We start from the raw sequence: 23842 nt of genomic DNA, 5'->3' as shown, positions 1-23842 counted from the left end.
GTTCCCCTCCCCCGAACAGGCGCCCCGACCGACCAGAGGAGGTACTAGTGCAGCGACAAGGACTCATACCCCACTGGCTTCCCACCCGCAGACACGGCCAATTGTGTCTGTAGGAACATCTGACCAAGCCGGAAGTACCGCTGCCGGGAATTGAACCCGGGTCTCTGCAGTGATCGGCAAGTGCTTTTACCTCTACATTGCCCAGATGCCCCCCCGCTCCAGCTGTTTAAAAAATCCGCTCACCACTCCATACAAGATCCTCGCGCTTCCCGCTCGCTCACATGCTCTGGTGCTCTGGTATTGGTATTGGTATCGATTGATATGAATGGGAGAGTAAGCGTCGTCAAAAAACATATCAGTGCATACAGTATCTTATTTATTTTATTATTAACCTTTATTTAATGAGGCAAATCAATTAACAACAAATTCTTATTTACAATGACAGCCTGGCAAGAGACAAGGCCTCTTGAAGGGAGGGGGGGGGGGCTGAAAAAATAAATCAGGTTAAATGTTTAAAAAGGCAACAGTACATAAAGCATCTAAACACTTAAACATAAAGAGATAAAAGTAGTGGTACACATGCAGCATTTCAGACATACTGGAGCTAAATGACAGCAGCATGCAAACATTTATAAACCCAACTAAGCACAGCGATAGTAAGAAGTTAAAAGGACAAAGGGACACACAATCAAATATACCAATCAGCAATATACAGTCATAACATTTGTAGCATATATTCCACTTACATATACTCACGACAACAAGCAGAACAGTAGAACAAACCAGAAAACAAAGGTAGCACACACATGCATTAAGACAGACAAGCGAGAGGCAAAAAGCAAGATAGCAGTGGGACGGGCAACATGAAAGGAACAGACACCAATGAGCCAACAAACAGGGGAGGGGGTTGGGGATGTTACTCGGTTGAGAAGCAGTTGCAGGTGTCAGTGACAATTAGAGCCGGGTATTGGTTTCTTTATTTCAAGAATCGATTCGATTCCGATTGCGAATCGATTAATCGCGATTCGATTCGATTCGATTAATTTCAATATCGATTTGGTTAGTGATACCAAAACATGTTTTTTGAGCTGTAACCTGAATTACATGACTGTCCAGTTATGTAACACAGGGGTTCCCAACCTTTTTTGCGCCAAGTAGATACATGGGGAAAAAAAGTTGCTGACCAGTTGTCAATTTTAATATATTTACTCACCAGGTGGTGACAAAGGGTAAATAACAGCCTTTTCATCTGTCAATAAAGACACTTTCACAATTATGCACAGTGATTTGATTTCAGCCTATATAATTTCTAAAAGTAGATATTAATAATGATCAAACATTTCCATTTATGTAGCCTACAGTATTTATGTTTTTGTTTTAACTACAAACATAAATAAATGTCAACTTGAAACTAGGTTTCAACTACCACACATAGCATAATATTTTAGCCTATGTTTATTTAAAATAAAAAAAAATTGATCTCTGGACATATGAATCGATATCAAAGGATTAAAATAAAAATCGATTAAAAATCAGAGAATCGATTTTTTGAACCCAGCCCTAGTGAGAATGTTCATAATAGAGTCCTTGAATGCTGACTTAGGCATAAAAGTGTCCAGTTTGAGTGTTTTCTGTAGTTTGTTCCAGTCACTGGCAGCAGCAGCCCTGAATGAGCTTTGACCAAGTACAGTGTTTGTTTTTTCAATCTTTAGGAGAATGTGTTGAGCAGAGCGAGTTTTGTAAGCGGTAGATGTCATTTGCAACAGGTGGCACAGGTAAGGCTGCCTATCTAGTGCATATCTAGCAATCACGCCCATCAATATCACTGCTTTGTTATTCATTGTTGTTGTAGTTTTTTTTTGCTTGAGAACAAAGATTTTATGTTTTATGCGAGTTTATGTTCTAAAACAGAGAACGGACAGGAAAGCGAGTTTTAAAAGCCAGAAATCTCCTGGCGAGGTCATTGTTGAGTCATAGGTTTTGATCAACAACGCTATCAATGTAGGCGTCCAGGTAGTGCATCGGTACATGTAGATTCCCTGCCTACCAACACGAGGGTCGCATGTTCGAGCCCCCCGTGTTACTCCCGGCTTGGTGGGGCTTCCATACAGGCACAATTGTCCGTGTCTGCGGGTGGGAAGGGTATGTGTACTCACTGGTCGCTGCACTAGTGCCTCCTCTGGTCGGTCGGGGGGCCTGTTTGGGGGGAGGGGAACTGGGGGGAATAGCGTGATCCTCCCACGCCGCTACGTCCTGCCGGTGAAACTCCTCGCTGTCAGCTGAAAAGAAGCGGCTGGTGACTGCACATGTATCAGAGGAAACATGTGCTAGTCTGCAACTCTCCCAAGATCAGCAGAAGAGGAGAGGGGGTGGAGCAACGACCGGGACAGCAGGGGGAATTGGTCAAGTACAATTGGGAGAAAATGTGAGGAAAATCCCAAAACACCCAAAAAACTGTAGAAGCTTTCATGAACTTGATATACAGGTTGAATCACCATCATGTTGCATCAGATATGTGTGTGCGTGTGTGTGTGTGTGTGTGTGTGTGTGTGTGTGTGTGTGTGTGTGTGTGTGTGTGTGTGTGTGTGTCAGTGATAGAGAGCAGAAACATGCAAATGTATTCATGAAAATGTGACAGGGACTGGTGTTTTGGGTAGGCCAAGGTCATTTTTCAGTTTTCTTTTACAGGTTATGAAAGTGCAGATTATAACTTTCAAATGATGTCATACATTGAAATCTGAAAATAGTTGAACAAGATTATGCTTATTTGAATGTTCAAGCAACATTCAGAGAAAATCGCCACGAAAGTTGATGAAGCTTGGTTTGCCCTGAAGAAACTTAGTTTGCTAACAAATTATAAGTATTTAGTGATCCTGAAACGTCGTTTGTTATATTGAGTGAGTGCATTCTTCAACATCTAAACTTGTGTAATACGGAGAGAGGGGGAAAAAAAGAACGTATATCTTGATGTGTGCAATTTCACGGTTGCCTACTTGTTACTCCTTTCACCAGACAGACCGTGTCACAAATGTCACACATTATGACTTTAAATTATCCTTCATGTCACACTTATGTAACGTCATCCTTCCTCATTTGCCCTGGTCCACGCCCTCACTCCTTTGCTTTTGTACTGTTGTTTTCTTTCGCCCGTCGCTCTCCTCTCTTCACCTCTAAGCCGCTCGCCCATTCTTTGACCCTCTCTGACTCTGCTGTTCTTCATGGCTCACCCTCTCATTCTTCTTGTTTACCCACCCCTCCCTCTCTTCTTACCATTTCCTCATCCCTCCATCATCCCTATCGCACTCCCCCCCCCCACCTCCCGCACCTCATCAGCAGCTGTTGTTTATATTCATACGGTACCTGCTGCTACCTGCTGATTTGGCTGTTGACGAGCGTCTCAGCGGGCGATAAGAATTACAGCCACCACTCCCGTCATAGTCGGTCTATTCAATTTCAATTTCCAAGTTCAGAGTTGGTATATTTCTCCCAGATAGAGAGCTCATGTGAAGCCAGTGTGCCAATATTGCAGGGTGTGCAATAGCACATTGTCAGCGAGTTTTCACTAGGTAGTTGGCAGATTTCAAAATGCCAAATGCCAAGCTTGGAATTTCAATGAGATGAATTTGAGAGGACTGATGTGGAAGTGTGTAATTGACCACAGAGATTGGCAGCAATTATCTCCTGTCAGACTGCTTTCATTCGGATATGGTGTTCTGTTAAATTGGTGTTTATTTTACTTACAAAAATGATTCCAAAAGGCTCAGTTGCATAGCTGTGAGAAAAGCAACAAATTGACACACACTTGAAAAGCACTTTTCACAGTACATAACGGCATTTCTGGTGAAGTAAAAGCTAGGATAGTTGAATGGTCAAGTCTGCCTGTGATCTGCGCCAAGATCAGAATGTCCTTGTACCAGATATCTATTAAAAATAACGGGGTCACACACTCAGGATATTTCAAGACATAAAATAGTTTTTGGACAAATGTGAAGTCTACTCCTGCCTTATATACGATGTTTCTGGGTCAAGGATGAAGTCATTCAGTTCAGTCAAATCCTATTGGTGTCAAGTGGGTTCACATCTTTCTCAATTGTTTCTTCCCTACTCTACTATTGTCTACAACACAATAATAAAACTAGCAAAGGTGATTGGTCATTGGCAGTACATGTATGTTCATAATCAACCATAAATGGGCATCTGGGTTGTGTAGAGGTAAAAGCACTCGCCTACCACCGCAAGACCGGGGTTCAATTCCCGCTAGCGCTACCTCCAGCTTGGTCAAACGTTCCTACAGACACAATTGGCCGTGTCTGCGGGTGGGAAGCCGGTGGGGTATGAGTCCTGGTCGTTGCACCAATGCCTCCTCAGGTCGGCCGGGACAGGACAATTTTTTATGCAGATTGGCCAGAAATAACACAATCCTTGACAACAATCTTTGAGATGGACGTCTTCTTTCTTGATCCTGATGTCCTGTTTGTTCCTGTTTCCCGTCCAATCAGACGTCGCAGGAGTTTCTGGCGGCGTTGATGTCCCGCCTGGGGGGGATGAACCCCGAGGATACGGGGGGGTTTCAGGAGGCTCCTCTGGCCTACGACGCGGTGTGGGCTCTGGCTCTGGCCCTCAACAAGACCGTGGCCCCACTGAAGGCCAAGGGCAGACGCCTGGAGGACTTCAACTACAACAACCATGACATCACCTCCGAAATCTACAGGGCGCTCAACACCAGCTCCTTTGAGGGGGTGTCGGTGAGTGCAGGGGGAAGGGAAGGGTGATAAATTATGGTGAAAATGTATTTTTATGCCCCACTCTTATTAATTTACCCAGTACTTCTCTATTAGGCTCATGGAAATCTTCTCATATCTTTGGACTGGCTGGCTGCTAGACTTATCGCACACTGGTTGCTTGTAATGTAGGTGATCAAGCCGTTTGAGGTTATTCTGCTATTCTGCCACATTTACATTTGGTGATCCACAGGGACTTTAAGATGAGTGCCTGTAAGTCACTGGGGATCACCACATGTAAATGTGGCAGAATCGCAGAATAAGCAGAATAAGTTTAAACGTGCTTGATGCAAGATCAGTCTCAGAGTCAGTGAGGGGCTGCAGGGGGCTTGTTTGGGGGAAGAAAGTGTTCAGATAGCGTGAAGTTTTGGTCTTGATAGACCGGAGCCTTTTGCCGGATGATAGTCTTTGGAACAGGTGGTGGCCCAGGATGGGAAGGGTCAGCGATGATCTTTCCTGCTCTCTTCCTGGTCCTGAAGTTACAGGTTCCAGATATATGACAGGTTGCTGTTGATGATCTCCTTGGCTGACCGGCTGGTCAAGCTATATCAAGTAAATTGCTTTGCATTGGTAATTATGTGGTGACCACTGACAGCAGATCATAGCCAACCTTCAGATCATCCCCCAACACCCAAAGCTTTGGGGGCAGGGGCACTACGGATCAGAGTTCTACTATTGGTTGGCCGCGGCAGGTGGCACACCCAGTGCTGTGCATGAACGTGCTAAAAGAGCGCTGTTTATTGAACAAGCTCATTTTCTTGAACGGTGAGCTAAGCGCAGCCTTTTGCAAGGTGACAGTGAGCGTCATTAACTCATTTTGAGTTAACTCCTTTTCTGACTTCGATAATTGCCCAATTTACATGCATGTGGTAATTTACATAAGAAAACAATTATTTTGCTGTCAATTCGTGCATCTTATGCTTCTGTCTCTGTTCTTCTCCTCTCTGCTCTGTCTACCGTGGGGGCGGGGCTCATATACACACACACACACAAGGGGGCAACAATGTATACGCACAGCGGTGTGTGTGGTAACGCTACCAGGATGTTTTCCCCGAATGGACTTGTTTCAAATCCAGAACTCCTCAACTCAACTCCGGTGAGCTCCAGGAGAGACGAGAGCCAATTAACCTGAAGGAGCTGCAACTTTGTTTCAAAACAGTGGCATTGGTGATTCTATTGCTGGAGCAGCAAGAAAAAAAGAAAAAGAGAGAACGTGAACTGCTCTCTGGGGCAAAATTGTGAATGTGAACTAGTTCATTTTATTGGTGTGAACTGGACTTTAAAGTCCCTGGAAACCAGAAATATTTCTTTATTATTTAGCATTTTGAGTTCATCACATCACAGGACCCTATGTTAATAAGCCACCAGCCAAATTTGAACGACGATGAACGTCGCAAAGTATATAAATTTAGGTTTGACAGTCTTGGCAAAAGTCATGAGAATCAATTCGTTTTTAGAGTGTATTTTCTCCCGCGGACTGTGTGGGCGTGTCCCGTCTGCAGCAGGGAAATTTCTCTCTCTCTCTCTCTCTCTCTCTCTCTCTCTCGGAGGAGACCTCTCTCTCGGAGAGAGAGGGAGAGAAGGAGAGAGAGAGAAGGAAAGACAGATGGGGTGAGTGTGTGTGTGTGTGTGTGTGTGTGTGTGTGTGTGTGTGTGTGTGTGTGTGTTCGCGCGTTGCTCCGCGCATAGCGTACTGAGAGGAAGAGATCTCTGCTCTGCCGCTGCGAGTGCACAGCGCTACTGTGTGTGTGTGTGTGTGTGTGTGTGTGTGTGAGTAACCTCGCGTCACCAGGCTGTGTGTCGAGCGCTATGCTGCCTGTTCTCTCTCTCTCTCTCACTAGTCCCGAGAGAGAGAGAGAGAGAGAGAGAGAGAGAGCAGGCAGCATAGCGCTCGACACACAGCACACAGAGTGGGAGGGAGACAGACAGACACTGAGCGAGCGCTGTGGGGGCAAGAAGGTTTTTATAAGAATGGACAAAAGGAGAAGGGCGGATTGCGCGCGTGTACAAAGGTTATATAGAGCTTATGACGTCATAAGCTCCTGCTTTTTAGCACCTCGCGCACTGCTCTCTTCAATGAGGAAGTGGAAATCCAGACCTTGTAGAAAAGTGTAGATTTTAAGGCTTTGGGTTGAAAGTAATGTATTATAATTTCTGAGGCACACAATTACTAACATAAGACCCTAAATAACATAGTTAGAACGTTTTTGTGGATTTTGGTTTCCAGGGACTTTAAGCTAGCTCTTGTGAACTGTGAACTTGCACAACACTGGGCACCCATGAGTGAGTTGGTGCATGCGCGTTGTCCCGACCAGTCTGGCCGGACGAGACAGGGCAGGACTCAGTGCGCTATCCAACCCCTGACAGTGCTGCCTGCCTGTCCTGTAGTCTGCACTTCACAAATAACCATTCAAGAAATGAATATCTTACTAATGTAGATGCAAAGGAATATGTACTTGACTTGTTATGACATTCAATGTGAATAGATAGAACTGCACTGAGGACATGCCACCCACAGTCATGCCGGGAACAGCCAGTGTGTTCTGCTCAGACCCAATGTCAACTCTGCGTCATGTATTAGGCTTTACAGTCAGCTAAACTCTTCATCATACTCTTCTTCCAAGGAACAGACCAGCGTGTTGTGTTTGGACAGGTTTTATATGAAGAAGTGTGAAACTACAAAACAATGACAAAAACAAACAAATATTAGTTCTTCTCATCAAAGATTACAATTAGACTATTGTATTTCAACAGGTGAACATTCATGTATAACAAGCATTCTAGCAATAAACAAGCTTTTTCGCTTAAAGGGCAATAAAACACTTAAAACAACTAAATTGCTTCTCAATTCTTACACATAGGCCCTTGAAAGTCAATAATGTGATACAAACTAAAGTAAACATACATCCATCTGTTATCTACAGATATTCAATCAGTTACATGCTGTTCATGTCATCAAAGTTTTCCAAATTACAACAAACTAACAAGATAAACCCTCAGAAATATACTTAGTCATAAACTGGCATTGCCACTCAAAAGGTTAGAAAATGCAGGATGGATGCTGATAACAGAGAGCCGCAGGAATGAGTCCGGAAAACATGGATGCTAACACTTCCGGGTTCTTCACTGTTTCTGCCTATGGGATTTTTGAATGGGTTTTTGGCACGATGCTTCAAATGAGGTCTGTGATTAACGCAAGCTTATTCAAACGCAAACCAGTGTTCAGCAGGATAATCTTCACACATGAGGACCACCTTTATGAGTTTTGAAGCTTTTACGTGCCGTTAAAAGGGCGGCTAGCTAGCAAACGGCTAAAGGAGACTACACTGTCGAGTCGACGGGGATATTATACGTCAATAGCATTATCACGCCAAAGGACGAACACAGAAATTGTCTTTCCCTCACCTGGTTCAGCCCGGGTTCAGTCGGTTCAGTCACACAGCTATTGCCCACTCGCTCTTTCAAACTACCGTAAATTTCGGACTATAAGCCGCGGCTTTTTCCCCGTTTTTTGGCCCTGCGGCTTATATAACGGTGCGGCTTATCTATGGATTTTTTCGGGGGGGGGAAAAAAAAAAACGGAATTCTCTCTTCTTTAGCACTCTTTCTAACTATAAATCCACTTCTGTTTTAATTTCCTCTCTTGCCCTCTTTTCACCACACCGCGGACACTGTGTGCACTGTAAAAAAAAACACAGGTGGTGTTGTGTTATGTTGTTTTGTTGAAATGTTAATAAATGGGAGCTTCCACAAACAGCCATCTCTTTCCCGACAATCCCCTCTGTGCATGAACCCTTACATATGGTAATTAAACATTAAAACACAATTAAAAAAAAAAAAAAAAAAAAACATTAAAACACCTGTGGCTTATAGTCCGGTGCGGCTTATATATGTAACAAACAGGCAATTTTGCTGCTGCGGCTTATACTCCGGTGCGGCTTATAGTGCGGAAATTACGGTAGATGTATTAGTAAAACACACGCGCTATATCAGTGCACAGCAGCGCACACACTGACACACGATTATCACAAACTCCTGTCACCTAACCAGGCTCTCACTCAGGAGACCCCAACACTCAGTCCCGCCCAGCCGCCCCATTAGCCAATAGCATTTTAGATAAACGTGAAGTACGGTACCTCTAGACTGATCAATCAGAAGCAGTTAAAGACGAGCAATACTAGCACGTTAGTTTGTCACACGTGTGGAGCTGTTTGACAGTTACCAAGTATAAAGTGATCTTGCAATGGTCCCACACACTGCTCTCTGTCAGCTCACAGTAACAACACTCTAACAGGTTGAATTTGGCTGTGGTGACGTGACGTGGAAGCCTATGCGACACTGTGTGTAGTTCTGGAATAGCTTAGCATGAGCTTTTTACTTCTAGGGCTCGCATTTCAAAACTCATGAAAGTGGTCCTCATGTGTGAAGATGATCTCACTGAACACAGGTTCGCGTTTGAATATGCTTGCGTTGCCCACAGACCTTATTTGAAGCATCGTGCCAAAAACCCATTCAAAAATCCCATAGGCAGAAACAGTGAAGAACCCGGAAGTCCGGGACTTCCGCGTTCCGACTACAAAAATACGTCATCCCTGTGGTACTCTATTGCTCTCTTACTCTAGTTGAACAGAGGCATCTTGTCACAACACAGGAAAACGAAGCAGAATACTTTCTGTCACATGTGCATGTGCTATTTACATGTGGTAGTAATTGCTCTAAATAAAATATAAGACCATTACACTCCCCATCTGGCATTATTGATGATGCCACTTAAACATCTAGTCTTCTGGGGACAGAAGGAGGATACACTCGGAGATAGGTCTGAAGAAGGTTTTGATGATATTGTTCCTGACGACCTTGATCTCTACTTTTCGGTCAACTCCGTCTTTCCCTGGTAGAGCCTTCACAATAACGCCCATCGGCCATTCATTCCTTCTCACTTGACTGTCCTTCATCAGAACAACATCTCACTCTTTAAGGTTTGGCCGGTTGTGGAACCACTTCTGGCGACTTTAAAGTGTGCTCAGGTACTCTTTACGCCATCAAGCCCAAAAGATGTCAGCCAAGACCTGAACCCTCTTCCACTGATGTTGGAACATATCACCCTTGGTGAAATCTCCAGGAGGAACTTTTTCTGGGTCAGAAGAGTAGAAGGGGTCAAGATAAGAGGTGCTTCTGAGTCACAAGAGAGAGGCACGAGCGGCCTTGCATTGAGGATAGCTGAAACCTCAGCCATCAGAGTTGTAAGAACTTCATGGGTCAACTTCGGATTCCTGGCTTGTAGGAGCATGGAATCTAGGATGCGTCGTGCTATCCCTATCATCCGTTCCCACACCCCACCCATGTGAGATGAGTGAGGGGGAAAACCCACTGGCATCTCTGGTTGAGCAGGTAGTCTTCAACACTAGGCTCTCCGGGGTGTGGATGGTCCAACTTCAGCTCCCTTGACGCGCCAACAGAATTTGTACCACAGTCTGACCTCAGTTGTTTTGCGCAATTTGCGGGTCCTCTGATGGCAAATAATCTGCAGAGGGCATTGATGAAGCTGGAGGAAGTCATACTCTCTATAACTTCGATATGGACTGCTCTCGTTGACAGACAAGTGAACAGAACAGCCCATCTCTTACTATAGGCTTGTCCACCTCTGGTGCGGCATGCGGATACCTCCCAGGGGCCAAAAACATCCAGCCCAACATATGAGAATGGGGGATCCATCTGCAAATACTCTGGGGGCAGGTCTGCCATCTTCTGCTGCTCCATCTGACCCCGCAGTTTCCTGCACAATACACATTTCTGTATAACGCTGATCCTTCTCTTACCTCCCACAATCCATAAGCCACTTGATCTCACAGCTCGCTCAGTTATGTGCCTTCCTTGATGCTCTACTGACGCATGGTGGTGACGAACGAGCAGCAAAGCCACATGGTGTTTGCCTTGAATGAGGAGAGGATTTGCTTCGTTACTCTGTAGCTTAGACTGTGAGAGGCGTCCTCCCACCCGAAGCAAACCATCATTGTCTGTGATTGGATGCCGTTTCCAAAGAGGACTATTGGCTGGTCAATCCTGTTTTGCATGAAGACATTTGATTTCCTTTGTGTACTCCTCATGTTGCACACATTTGATGATAACGTGCTCTGCTTTGATTAGGTCCTCTTCTGTGAGTGCCTTCTTACATAGGTGCCATCCGGTGCAACTGCTGTCCTCCCTAGACTTAGCATAGCTGTGAGCGATGTGACGAAGGTGAGCCACAGCTTTGAATAGAGAGTTCCATTTGGAAAGGTGCTCAAAGCGATGTGTTCCTAAAGCACCTTTTGACACTGTGGTAGCGAGTGTGGTCACTTTAGGGCATATTTCAACAACCAACTCGGGGTGGATGAGCTCGAATTGGCCCTCCTTTTCATCTGTAACCTTCTCATTTTCCAGCAGGAAAGCTGGACCAGACAGCCAGTTAGTACTAGGGAGGTTACATGCAGTCACTGATCGAGAGCCGTGGTCGGCAGGATTGTGCTGTGTGGGAACATACTTCCACTGCTCTGGTTGAGAAGACTGCACACGATTGTTGACGTACACATATAATTGTCTGTTTGTATTGTGAATATACCCTAGTACGACTTTGCTGTCGGTGTAGAAGGTGACTCTGTCGTGGTTCATGTCAAGTTCTTGCACAATGATCTCAGACATTTCCACAGCAAGTACTGCAGCACAGAGTTCGAGTCTGGGTATAGTGGGCTCTGGTGCAGGAGCTAGCTTGGCCTTGCCTAAAACAAAACCAACTTCACTGCGTCTGCTCTCATGGGTGACCCTCAGGTAAGCTACAGCAGCTTTGACAGAAGCATCTGAGAACACACAGAGCTCGGTGTACTTGGCTTGAGATATGGAGAATGATGCATATGTGCGAGGCACATGCTGTTTTTTGAGATCTTGTAGAGAATCTTGCCATCTTCTCCATTCATTGTACATGTCCTGTGGCAAGGGGCTGTCCCACTCAAGAGAGCTCCCTGAGAAGAAGTCTTCCTTTTATTGTCACTGGGGCTAGGAATCCTACAGGGTCAAACAGGCTATTGATAGCCGAAAGCACTCCACGACGTGTGAAGGGCTTCTGATTCTGTGGAACTTGGAATGTGAATGTGTCAGAACTGACATTCCAGCAAACTCCCAGGCTACGCTGAACTGGAATCTCGTCCTCCGACAGATCCAATTCTTTGATATCCTTAGCCCGATCTTCCACGGGGAAGGCATTCATCACCTCCAGTCGAATGTTGGATAGAGCAAGCATTTTTTGAGCTCTTTGCAGAACATCAATAGCTTCGTCTTCAGTCGGAAAATACTTTAGAGGGTCATCAACATAGAAATCCCTTTCTATGAAGTGCATTTCCTCACTGCCGTACTGCTCTTCTGCTTCTCTTGCTGCCTTTCTCAGCCTGAACATTGCCGCAGCTGGAGAAGGTTGGTTACCGAAGAAATGAACTCTCATGCGGTATTCAACCACATCCTTGCTGAGGTCATTCTCTGTACCAGAGAAATCGCAAGACATCTCTGTCCTCCTCTTTAACAACAAAACAGTAAAACATTTGTTGTATGCCAGCTGTAACGGCGACGGGTTCCTTGCGGAAACGGAGGAGGACCCCTAAAAGGCTGTTGTTAAGGTCCGGCCCGGCTAGTAACACATCGTTCAGCGAAACTCCCTCGAACTGAGCACTTGAGTCAAAGCCACACGTATCTGCTGTTTCTGTGGGTGGTAGACCCCAAACATTGGAAGGTACCATCTTTCCTTTCCTTCTTCGATTGGTGGTGCCAACTCTGCATGGTTATTATGCAGCATCTTTTGCATAAACTCAAGAAATTGTGCTCTCATGTCTCCTTTCTTGTCCAGCGTGTGCCGAAGAGACAGAAGGCGCTTGTGGGCATAGTCCCTATTATTTGGGAGAAGGCGTCTGGTTGCGCGGAATGGCAGTGGGGCAACCCAGCTATTGTTGTTGTCCTTGCTGAAGCCTTCCTCCATCTTTTGCAAAAACATCACATCTTCCACAGATGGTACTAATTGATTGTCCTTGTCAGTGCGGCAAAAGACAGTTTCTCCTATTTTCTCCAAAGTTGACTCTGTGGTTGGAGCTGAGACATTTAGCTGTGGGGGGGGTGGCCTTTGGAATGTTCTTGAAACTGAGTTTCTCCTTGACATTGATGTGACTGGAACATGGGGAAAAGAGGCTGGGGCGTCCATTGTCTAAGATGTGTGTTTTCATTACACTAACTCCTGCTGGCTTATGAGTGTTGCCAAGACACACATCACCTACAATGACCCAACCCAAGTCCAGTTTCTGTGCATATGGGTCATTGTGTTTCCCATTGAACTGCTTCCTCACCTTGTGAATTCTCAATAGGTCATGTCCGATGAGAAGGAGGATTTCTGCGTCTGGGTCCAGAGGTGGTATTTGATTGGCTATCTGCCTCAGATGTTGGTGATGCCAAGCAGCTTCAGGAGTAGGAATCTCCTCACCATTGTTGGGAATAGCACTGCACTCAATGAGTGTGGGAAGAGAGAGACTCATTTTCTTATCAATGGACTCCACGACGAAGCCATGTGCTCTTCTGCCTCAGGATTCCATGGTCCCAGCGCAGGTCTTGAGTGTGTATGGCTCGAGTGTGTTATCGACATTGAACATGTCAAAAGAAACTCGGCTCTTGCGAGTGAGACATTGCTTTGTTCATCCAAGATTGCATACATCTTTTTGATGTTATGTCGCTCATCCTCGGGGAAGACTTGAATGAGGCAAATCTTGGAGCATGATTTTCCTGAGAAGCTGCTTCCACACACTTTTGTCCACAATGTTGTTGCATCTGGCTTGTCTTTGTCTTCCTCCGCCCCGCCATGCTGTTTAGGAGGGGGGAAGGTGCTGACTGACTGTGTTGGCAGACCTGGATGAAGAGCAGATAAGTGCCTGTCACTCCCGCATTCAAGGCACTTGATGGTGCAAGGCAGCGATAGGAGATGTTGTTTTCTCTTATGAACTTCTTTCTTTCTTCCAGAAGCATGTTTCTGAAACCCTTGCATTTTCTCAGTGGATGTGGCTTGTGATGCATTGGGCACAGCTTACTCAGATCCTCCACTGACTTTTCTGTCTTTGATTTTGCCTCTGCAGAAACATCTGTATTGTGTACAGAGACTGATTGCTTTGTATTGAAAAAGTGTGAGGGCCCTTCTTTCTTGGGTGTGGCAGAGTAGTGAGAAGCAGTAATAAAGCTTGGATCATTTCTTGCTTTGGCTTCCTTCCTCACAAACTCAGAAAAGAACCAAAATGGTGGAAATGTCACATTATTTTCTAATTTAAATCTCGACCCCACCATTGTCCACTTGTCTTGCAGGGGAAGAAGCTTTTCCACAATTGTGCCGATGCCTCTGGATGTGTCAAGTAGGGATGCACGATATGGATTTTTAGAGCCGATACGATAACCGATAAATATATTCTTCTTGGCCGATAACCGATACGATATAACCGATAATCATTATAGTAAAAATAGATATATATTTTTTTTTTTGGTTTTTAACCTGTATTTTATGCACACCTGGGGTTAAAAAATGGTTAGGGTAGATGTATGGATGTAGTGAGCATAGCTCTGACCTAACCAAATCTAACTGACATCACTGTGAATGCAAAACAAAGAAAACTTCTGATATAATATGATTGTTTTAATAAAGTGTATCACTCAATTATAGTCAATACAAAAATAAAGGCTTTTATAGAACGGAAAGCCAAGCTGCTTAGTCTGCAGATAAAACACAATGACAAAAGGCATAGTAATTTAGACTCTTATTGTCATACTGATCTGTTCAAATTTTGCATTGGTTCCAGTTCTCAGTGAATTGTAGCCTGGGCCCAATGAATGGGGCAGGCACTATAAACCATCTGTGTCATTTCACTTTTTACTGAAAAATGCTGCCACCAGATTAAAGAAAAGACACTATGTGATGTTGACTGACTGATGCTTTTTATGTAGCCTAATGTGCGCGACTGCACCTTTGTTTTCATTATTGGCTCTGTTAGATGGCTCTGTACAGCAGCTAACGCTAACTAGCGCGGTTAGCTTAACGTTAGCGAGTGTTTTTTTGGAGTTAAATACACAATCCCTGGATGTTTCATTTCGGGTAAAGGGGTTTCCATTAGCTTCTATAAGTTTACGCCAGCTCTGTGTATTAAGTGCTTTTGCGGGGCTGTTTGATCACAAGCCACAGACTGTAAATGTCACAAGCAGTTTGTCTGCCAAGCGGACGAGCCTGCAGGGTAGGCCGCGCTACGAGCTAATGCTAACAAAACTCGCTAACAAAAACAACAAACATATCCGCTGCATCATCGCCAGCTTTGGTTTAACGTAATGCCAGCTTAGAGGTTTCCCCTCCTCTCGGAACCTGTGTGGGACATGGATTGCAAATTACAGTAGCTTTCTGATCATTCTGAAACTGAAAAACAGCAACACACTGGCGGGATTATTATCGGATAATTTATCGGAAAAAGGCCATTATCGGAATAATAAATAATAACGCAAAATGGCCATATCGGCCGATAATTTATCGGTCCGATAATTATCGTGCATCCCTAGTGTCAAGGTAACTTAATCCTGGTAAGTACCCATCTATTGCCCATCATTGCTCTAAATAAAATGCAAGTCCATTACACAGTGGATCGGCTCTCTCCCCGGGGACTAGACGGACAAACAAACCCGTCGTGCTCGCTGCGCTCGCTTCCCAGTCTGGAAGCTGTGACACCCGGGCCGGGGGAATGGTGATTTCTCTGAAATCTGTGTTACTGTATAACAAGCTAATTACATATTCCTTTGCATCTATATTAACTAAGAGATTCCTGAAGATTTTTTTTTTTTTTTAACTTTTGGCATGGTTATTTGCGAAGATATTCGCTGGTGGGGTAAACATGTTTACTATGCTTTTTACCATTACATTACTTACTGCATTATTACTACTTACAAAGTATGTGTGTGTGTGTGTGTGTGTGTGTGTGTGTGTGTGTGTGTGTGTGTGTGTGTGTGTGTGTGTGTGTGTGTGTGTGTGTGTGTGTGTGTAGGTGTGTGTGTGGGTGTGTGTGCGTGCGTGCGTGCGTGTGTGTGTGCATGCATGTGTGTTAGGGCAATGGTTCCGGATCAATTTAGGGTGCTTGGGAACGGTACCGGGGCGCCAGTGAGAAAGCACCCTTAATCTCAAACTGACATACTGTAGATCAAAGTGTTTAATGTGACATTGCCAGAGGTACAAGACACAGGTGTCGGTAAAGGCAAATGTATGCTTACTGCAGTGTGTTCGCGGTGTGAGGGTGTGTGCGGCGAGCACAGCGCTCCGTACGTGGTCTGTGATTGGCTAATACTGTGTTAGTTGGTTACTAGGGAAGCATTCCATTCAGACAAACTGACAGCTGATTCTGAGCTGTCCACAAACGCTGTTACCGCATTTACCATGAAATGCTGTGGTTCTGCAGAGAGAACGGTCTTGCCATGAACACTGCAAACATCGGACACACCGCACTAACCATCAATTTGCATTAACCCTGCAGCTCCCCCCACAGGCTCTAAATGGGAAGGTATTTCTCTTAATGACAGCTTATTTAAAGGGTTATTTAAGGGATTAATTATCTGGAGTAAAATAAACTTCCTCCTGTCTGTGTCCTAGGGCCATGTTGTGTTCGATGCCCAGGGCTCCAGGATGGCAATGACTCTTATCGAACAGCTACAAGGTAAGCACTCTGTTATCTCGCTCCTCACACAGACGCTGTATGTCAGGAGCCGCTCTCAACAGTAAATGTCACTAATCCATCAAAACAATCGTTGCTGACTGTATTCTTCATATTGATTCCCGCTCTCAGCTCATCTCAGAGCTGAGAGGTGGGATTGCACTGCAGTTGGTCTCAATGTCCCGTAATGTCACATGCCAATTGGCCTGATGTCCCGTAATGTCACATGCCAATTAGTCTGATGTCCCGTAATGTCACATGCCAATTGGCCTGATGTCCTGTAATGTCACATGCCAATTAGTCTGATGTCCCGTAATGTCACATGCCAATTGGCCTGATGTCCTGTAATGTCACATGCCAATTGGCCTGATGTCCTGTAATGTCACATGCCAATGGGTCTGATGTCCTGTAATGTCACATGCCAATTAGTCTGATGTCCTGTGATGTCACATGCCAATGGGTCTGATGTCCTGTAATGTCACATGCCAATTGGCCTGATGTCCCGTAATGTCACATGCCAATTAGTCTGATGTCCCGTGATGTCACATGCCAATGGGTCTGATGTCCTGTAATGTCACATGCCAATTGGCCTGATGTCCCGTAATGTCACATGCCAATGGGCCTGATGTCCCGCATGCCAATGGGCCTGATGTCCCGTAATGTCACATGCCAATGGGTCTGATGTCCTGTAATGTCACATGCCAATTAGTCTGATGTCCCGTAATGTCACATGCCAATGGGCCTGATGTCCCGTAATGTCACATGCCAATGGGCCTGATGTCCTGTAATGTCACATGCCAATGGGCCTGATGTCCCGCAATGTCACATGCCAATGGGCCTGATGTCCCGTAATGTCACATGCCAATGGGCCTGATGTCCCGTAATGTCACATGCCAATGGGCCTGATGCAGAAATGTGTCGACTCAAGGCTCCAGTCTAATTGGGCGCGAGCCTTCGTTTTAAGCTGTTTCTGGAAATGGCAGCGCTATTTGTCACCAGTGACTTAATGAGTTTCCCGGCGCCGGATAAGGTTGAGGATTATTTTCTACCTCTGTTCTTTTTGGTGTCCTAAAAGATGAGAATTTCTAATCCCTTCCCACTCCCCACACATTCTGTCTCATATGCCGTGTTGTGGCGTGGAGGTAATTTGACATCCACAATGAGACGACCTGACTTGAATGCCTGAATCGCACTGGGACCTAATCAGTATTCCCGGTCAAGGCTGCCACATAAGCTCCTTTTTCCCCCTCTCCCTTTTCTCCTTCTCCCCTTGGTACTTGTTTGTTTGTCCTTCTTTATGCACCCGTTCATCACTCATCTCTTCTTTATCTGTTCATTGTGGGCTTTCTGTGCAGTACATGATACAAACACACAGGAGTGATGCTTTCTGTGCAGCACATGATACAAACACACAGGAGTGATGCTTTCTGTGCAGCACATGATACAAACACACAGGAGTGATGCTTTCTGTGCAGTACATGATACAAACACACAGGAGTGATGCTTTCTGTGCAGTACATGATACAAACACACAGGAGTGATGCTTTCTGTGCAGTACATGATACAAACACACAGGAGTGATGCTTTCTGTGCAGTACATGATACAAACACACAGGAGTGATGCTTTCTGTGCAGTACATGATACAAACACACAGGAGTGATCGCTGAATGGCGGAAATATGAATACAGTAAAACCTCAATTAAAAGCAGAGCCCCAATTAAATGGGCCATGTATGGCTACACATTTTGACAAATAAATAATTAGAAGCTGGTTACCATTTTAGGCTTTTATCCTAAGGTCGGCTACCGGACTACCGGTATTTTGATACAGGGCTCTCTCTCTCTCATCTCCCCTGGTGCTGTGCTTTTCAGTATTTCGCACATGTTATGCATGGGATCCCGTGAGTAATTCTAAACAGATTTCTGTCATTCAAATTTCTCTGTAATCTGCAAAGTCTGATTGTTAATTCCATGTGTCAATTTTGTTTTTATGACCCATCAATCAAAAGCATGAATTTCAAATGTAAGCCTTGCGCCCCATCCCTCCCCCTCTCTCTCTCTCTCTCTCTCTCTCTCTCTCTCTCTCAATGCATGAGGTTGACCTATAGAGAGCCAAAGTCACACCCACTTCCTGCTTCAGCACAAGAACCAGCTTAAAAAAAAGAGTGGTGGTGAACGGCGAGAAACAATAATTTTTTGATCCCATTTGAATTGTGCCATGAAGTACACACTGTTTGTCAAAAGATAACTTTCCAAGTCAAGAAAGTCTCAGATTGTTGTAAAACTGAAATATAACGTTTGGTTTTGTATGAAACCACTCAATGAACTACATCTGTCGTCTCACACAATATACAGTACTTCGTCTGAAGGGTCTGGCAGGAGAGAAAGTTAAGTCAATTACGCGACTGGTTGTGTGTAATCTTTCTAATTTATCATTTTTAGTGCATCAGTTGTATGCCTTCCTTGACTTGCAAAGTTATCTTTTAAATTGACAAACATATGTGTACCTCATGGCACAATTCAAACGGGATAAAAAAATTATTGTCTCTCGCCATTCACCACCACTCATATTTTTTTCGCCGCTGGTTCGTATAGGGCCCTACCGGAAGGGGCTTGACTTTGGCTCTCTATACAGTAGATGCGCTGCCTATCGGGATCAAATGAATGATATGTGCCGGTAATTGATATGTTATTCCATAGCCTTAAAAAAAATATATATATATATATATATATATATATATATATATATATATATTTTTTTTTTTTTTTTTTATATATATATATATATATATATATATATATATAGTATTCATACTGGTTTAAATAAACAATTTGGTACAGTAGTATTTCCCATCTTAACTGACCAAGAGTTTTGTGTGAAAGGAATTGGCCTGTTCCAGTGTTCGAAGCAAAGAAAAGTTTATTAATTAAACTTTTACGGTATCAATCAGTTCTGTCAAGTCGGTTTGTATTTTTTGTATTGTTTGCTGCTGCTTGAAATGATGATCGCCCAGGAACACCAGGGGAGAAAAATAATGAGACATAATGGTACTACCTGCACTTCCTCTATCCCCCTCTTTCTCTTTATATCCTCTCTTTATTTCACGCCCTTCTATCTTGCTATCTCTACCTCTTTCTCCAACATCTAGGTGGCAGTTATAAGAAGATCGGTTACTACGACAGCTCTCAGAAAAACCTCTCCTGGTTTGGCAACGATGTTTGGATAGGTGAGATGAGTTCGTGACACCGTCTTTGTCCGCCTTCCTGTCCCTGCATGTGTCTGTGTCTGTCATACTGTGAGTCAGCATGGTTTCCAATTAGACCTCACAGGGCTGGCTTAATTTAGACTTCCTTGTTAAATGATCGTTAAATGACATGTAATCATGCTGAATTATGTCTAACCACCAGTTTGAGTAAAGCTAGTCATTTGGACGCTGACTCTCACCCAAAATGAGCTGGCAGCACACACACCATCCAACACGTTAATGTTAACATGTTGGTGTGAGCACAGCAGATGCACAGCAAGCTAATATTTAGCCATTGTAGGGCAACCGTTGAACAACTGAACAAACTTAGGTTTTACATCATTCCTATATATAGAAAAGCTCAAGCTTGCGTCACACATCAGAACCTACTCTCTCCGTTGCTGCTGGGAAGTTCAGACTTGCCCGTATTCTAGTCTGCTGTGAAATACTAGCTAATACTGTTGAATTGCCTCAGCCACCAAGACCAATACTGCGGTTGTTTACTGGCCCATCCCTCCCAGGAGAGGTGACACACTTGTGCCTGGACTGACTGTGCCCCTAATCAATCCTGCTGGCTGCTCGGCCTGTAGACAGCCGCCCTTTTTTACCTTTGAAAGAAAATGATGTGTTGCCGAGGCTTAAGTGAACTCAGAAGAGAGAGTGGCTCCCATTCAGCATCAGTGGCAAGTGATGGGTGAGCTGCATGCATGTATTGGCAGCACGTCCTTCGCTGTGGCTTGTAGGGCTGAGCAATTAACAGACAATATATCGAAACTGACATCTAGAACCTGACTTAATCTTGCTTGTGTCAATTAATTTGGTTAATACTTTCCCCAGTGTGTGTGTTCATGAACTGTCCCCTTAAAAACATACTATGTCGTGTTCAGTCACGTACCAAATGCAGGGTGTGTGTGTGTGTGTGGGGAGGGGGGGTAGTGCCCTCATCCCACTAAGGTAACATTAGTCCACCTTCACTAAAAGCGAAGCTGTCTGCATCGACGACACAAGCCAAAACATGTGGGATGTATCAAAGATGGCGATGAAGATGAGTATCGGGATGTGGTGGCCAACTTTGTCACATGGTGTGAGCAGAACCACCTGCAGCTCAACGTGTCAAAGACAAAGGTGGTGGACCTGAGGAGGGTCAAGGCTCCGGTGACCCCTGTTTCAATCCACGGGGTCAGTGTTGACATAGTGGAGGATTACAAGTACCTTGGAGTGTACATTGACAATAAACTAGACTGGGCTAAGAACTCTGATGCACTCTACAAGAAGGGGCAAAGCCGTCTCTACTTCCTGAGACGGCTGAGGTCCTTCAACGTCTGCCGGACCATGCTGAGGATGTTATACGAGTCGGTAGTGGCTAGTGCCTTCCTGTATGCTACTGTGTGCTGGGGCAGCAGGCTGAAGGCAGCGGACGCCAACCGACTCAACAAACTGATCCGTAAGGCCAGGGACATTGTGGGGCTGGAGCTGGGCTCTCTGACTGCGGTGTCGGAGAAGAGAACGTTGTCCACGCTACGCTCCATCATGAGCAATGACTCGCACCCACTCCACGGCGTGCTAGTCAAACACAGGAGCACGTTCAGTGAGAGGCTGTTCCCACCTAGATGCAATATGGAGAGGCACAGGAAATCATTCCTGCCTGTGGCCATCGGACTCTTTAATGCCTCTTTAAAAGAGCACCTCGGAGACGCTCAGTCTCCCTGAGACTGAGCCAGCCGATAGGTTAACGGTGCCTGGCTGAGCCACGTGTAACGTAAAGGGCAAGCCGACTTAATATAAGTCCAAAAAAAGTGTGCAATAACGGTAATTGTCATGTAATGTATGTATACTTACTCTACTTATTTTATGCTGCTTACTTTATACGTATTATACGTATTTTGCTTATTTTAGCTTACTACCGCTTTTACTACTGTTATTTTATGCTATGTTGCGTTCTGTGAGCGAGCTACTGTAACCTGTCCCAATTTCCCCCCGGGGATCATTAAAGTCTTTCTGGTTCTGATTCTGAAAACACGCAGCCACCAAATAAACCTAAGTAGGAAACAGAAAGCCTGGGGGGGGAAGTGTTTAACGTAAATAATCCTTCATTAATCGTAATCGAGGTAAAAATTTGAAATACTTGTGATATTGACTTGAAGTCATATCGCCCAGCCCTACTCGGTGGCAATATGATTAAACGCTCAGGCGAGGCGTGTTTTGTTGACCTTCTCGGCAGGTGTGTTTGAGTTGACAGACAGATTTTTGTTTGGACTGTGAACCACATGGGGGGACAGAGGTGACATCCACGTGTCAAGAGGAAATAATGATTCCCGGCTCTCTGGGGTTGCGTGGGTTTGGGGGAGACAGTTTTTTGACAGGCGCGCGCTTGGATTGCTGCACACTGACAGGGTGGAGTAAGCTGCTGCACACTGACAGGGTGGAGTAAGCTGAGGTCTTTTCAGCTTAACCCCTGGGCTTGTTTTCCTCTGTGTTTACGAGGCGTCTCCTCCCTCACTTTCTCACTGTCTTCACGGTCGCCCTAACAACCACTTCAGCTCGCTCTCCTTCTAATCGCTGTGGCAACTGTTGGTCTCCATGGCAACACCCTGTCCTGATTCCTTGATCAAGGACTGAGTGTTTAAATGGTGCAAACACACTCACTGACTGATTGGACTGTATACACACACCCATACACACAGGATTGCATGCACGTATACACACACCACACCACACCACACACACACACACACACACACACACATATTCAAAAACTGCAGTTCCTCGAATGGCCACTTGAGGCTGGTTGCAATTCCCATCGACCCCATGTTAAAATGCCCAACCTTATGGCAGAAATAAACAGCCTGGTTCAAAAAACGTTTTTTGGTCTCTATAGCTAATTTCCCTGTTCATGACAACTGTAGTGAATTGGAGTGAATTTTTATATAACTCCTAACTATGGCTGCAAAAAGAAGTCCGATTGTATAGAAGTGAATAGGAAAATGACCCTACTTCTCACTAGATTTATTACCTCAGTAAACATTTTCCTAATGGGGTGGCTGTGGCTCAGGAGGTAGAGTGGTTCGATCCCCGGCTCCTCCTCGCATGTAGAAGTGTCCTTGGGCAAGATACTGAACCCCAATTTGCTCCCGATGGCTGTGCCAGCACCATATATTGTGGTAGCTTGCCTCCATTGGTGTATGAATGTCTGTGTGAATGGGTGAACTCATTGTAAAGCACTTTGGATAAAAGTGCTATATAAATGCAGGCCATTTAACATTCCTAATGAGTTTTTGGTCTCACTTGCTAGTTTTCAATGCAGCATGATGTTCATATTGTAAATTATGGTAAACTAACAAACTCTGTAGTAAAATAGTCAAGATGATAAAGCAGACTATGCTTTGTGCCGGGGCGTGATTGACAGGTCGCCTGTCCATGATCGCGCAGCTTGCCGATCACTGACCAATAGCAGCCGGCGCTGTGCCTGGCAAAACACACACACACACACACACACACACACACAAGATGGCGAAAATGCCAAACTCGAGTCTTCAAAATAGTCCACTGTGGACTCCTGTTTGTGGACTGTCCACAAACCAATGGGTGACGTCACAGTGGTTACGTCTCTACTGACAAGCATCAAAACAGAGCAGGAGGGGTGTCCTGACACCCTGCAACCCAAGGGGGGCGACACTCTGATACGGTCCTATGACAACTGATGCATCGAATTCACACAGGGCTCACACTACTGCTGCGCGTCCCCTCTGACATACAACTCTCAGACACATAACCACACACACACTCTCTCTCAGACACACACATACACACACTCTCTCTCAGACACACACACACACACACACACACACTCTCACTCTTTCTCTCACACACACACACGCACACACGCACGCACACACACACACACACACACACACACACATACACACACACACTCTCAGACACACACATGCACAAGTAAATACATGCACAAATGCTCCACTGCACTCACATGAACCCACATGTATGCACACACAAATAGGCCTACATGGCATGCATAATATACATACGCCTACTAGGCACGTAGGCATAGAGAGGCAAAGTG

The 23842-nt window shown here is 44.9% G+C and overlaps 1 protein-coding gene across 1 annotated transcript in view; it reads left to right on the top strand.

Moving 5' to 3' along the window:
* gabbr1a (gamma-aminobutyric acid (GABA) B receptor, 1a) overlaps nt 1-23842 on the top strand; it is a gene marked incomplete at both ends in the record, with an annotated part of 141100 nt that overhangs the window by 63413 nt on the left and 53845 nt on the right. The window contains 3 exons of the mRNA XM_083644699.1: nt 4500-4745; nt 16456-16519; nt 19666-19743. Coding sequence (XP_083500825.1) covers nt 4500-4745; nt 16456-16519; nt 19666-19743 — 388 coding nt within the window. The remainder of the gene's footprint in view (nt 1-4499; nt 4746-16455; nt 16520-19665; nt 19744-23842) is intronic.

This window comes from Poromitra crassiceps (assembly GCF_964638095.1).
Source record: "Poromitra crassiceps genome assembly, chromosome: 1".
Classification (NCBI taxonomy): domain Eukaryota; kingdom Metazoa; phylum Chordata; class Actinopteri; order Beryciformes; family Melamphaidae; genus Poromitra; species Poromitra crassiceps.
Note: the sequence above shows the minus strand (reverse complement) of the source record. Positions and strands in the feature narration are given on the sequence as shown.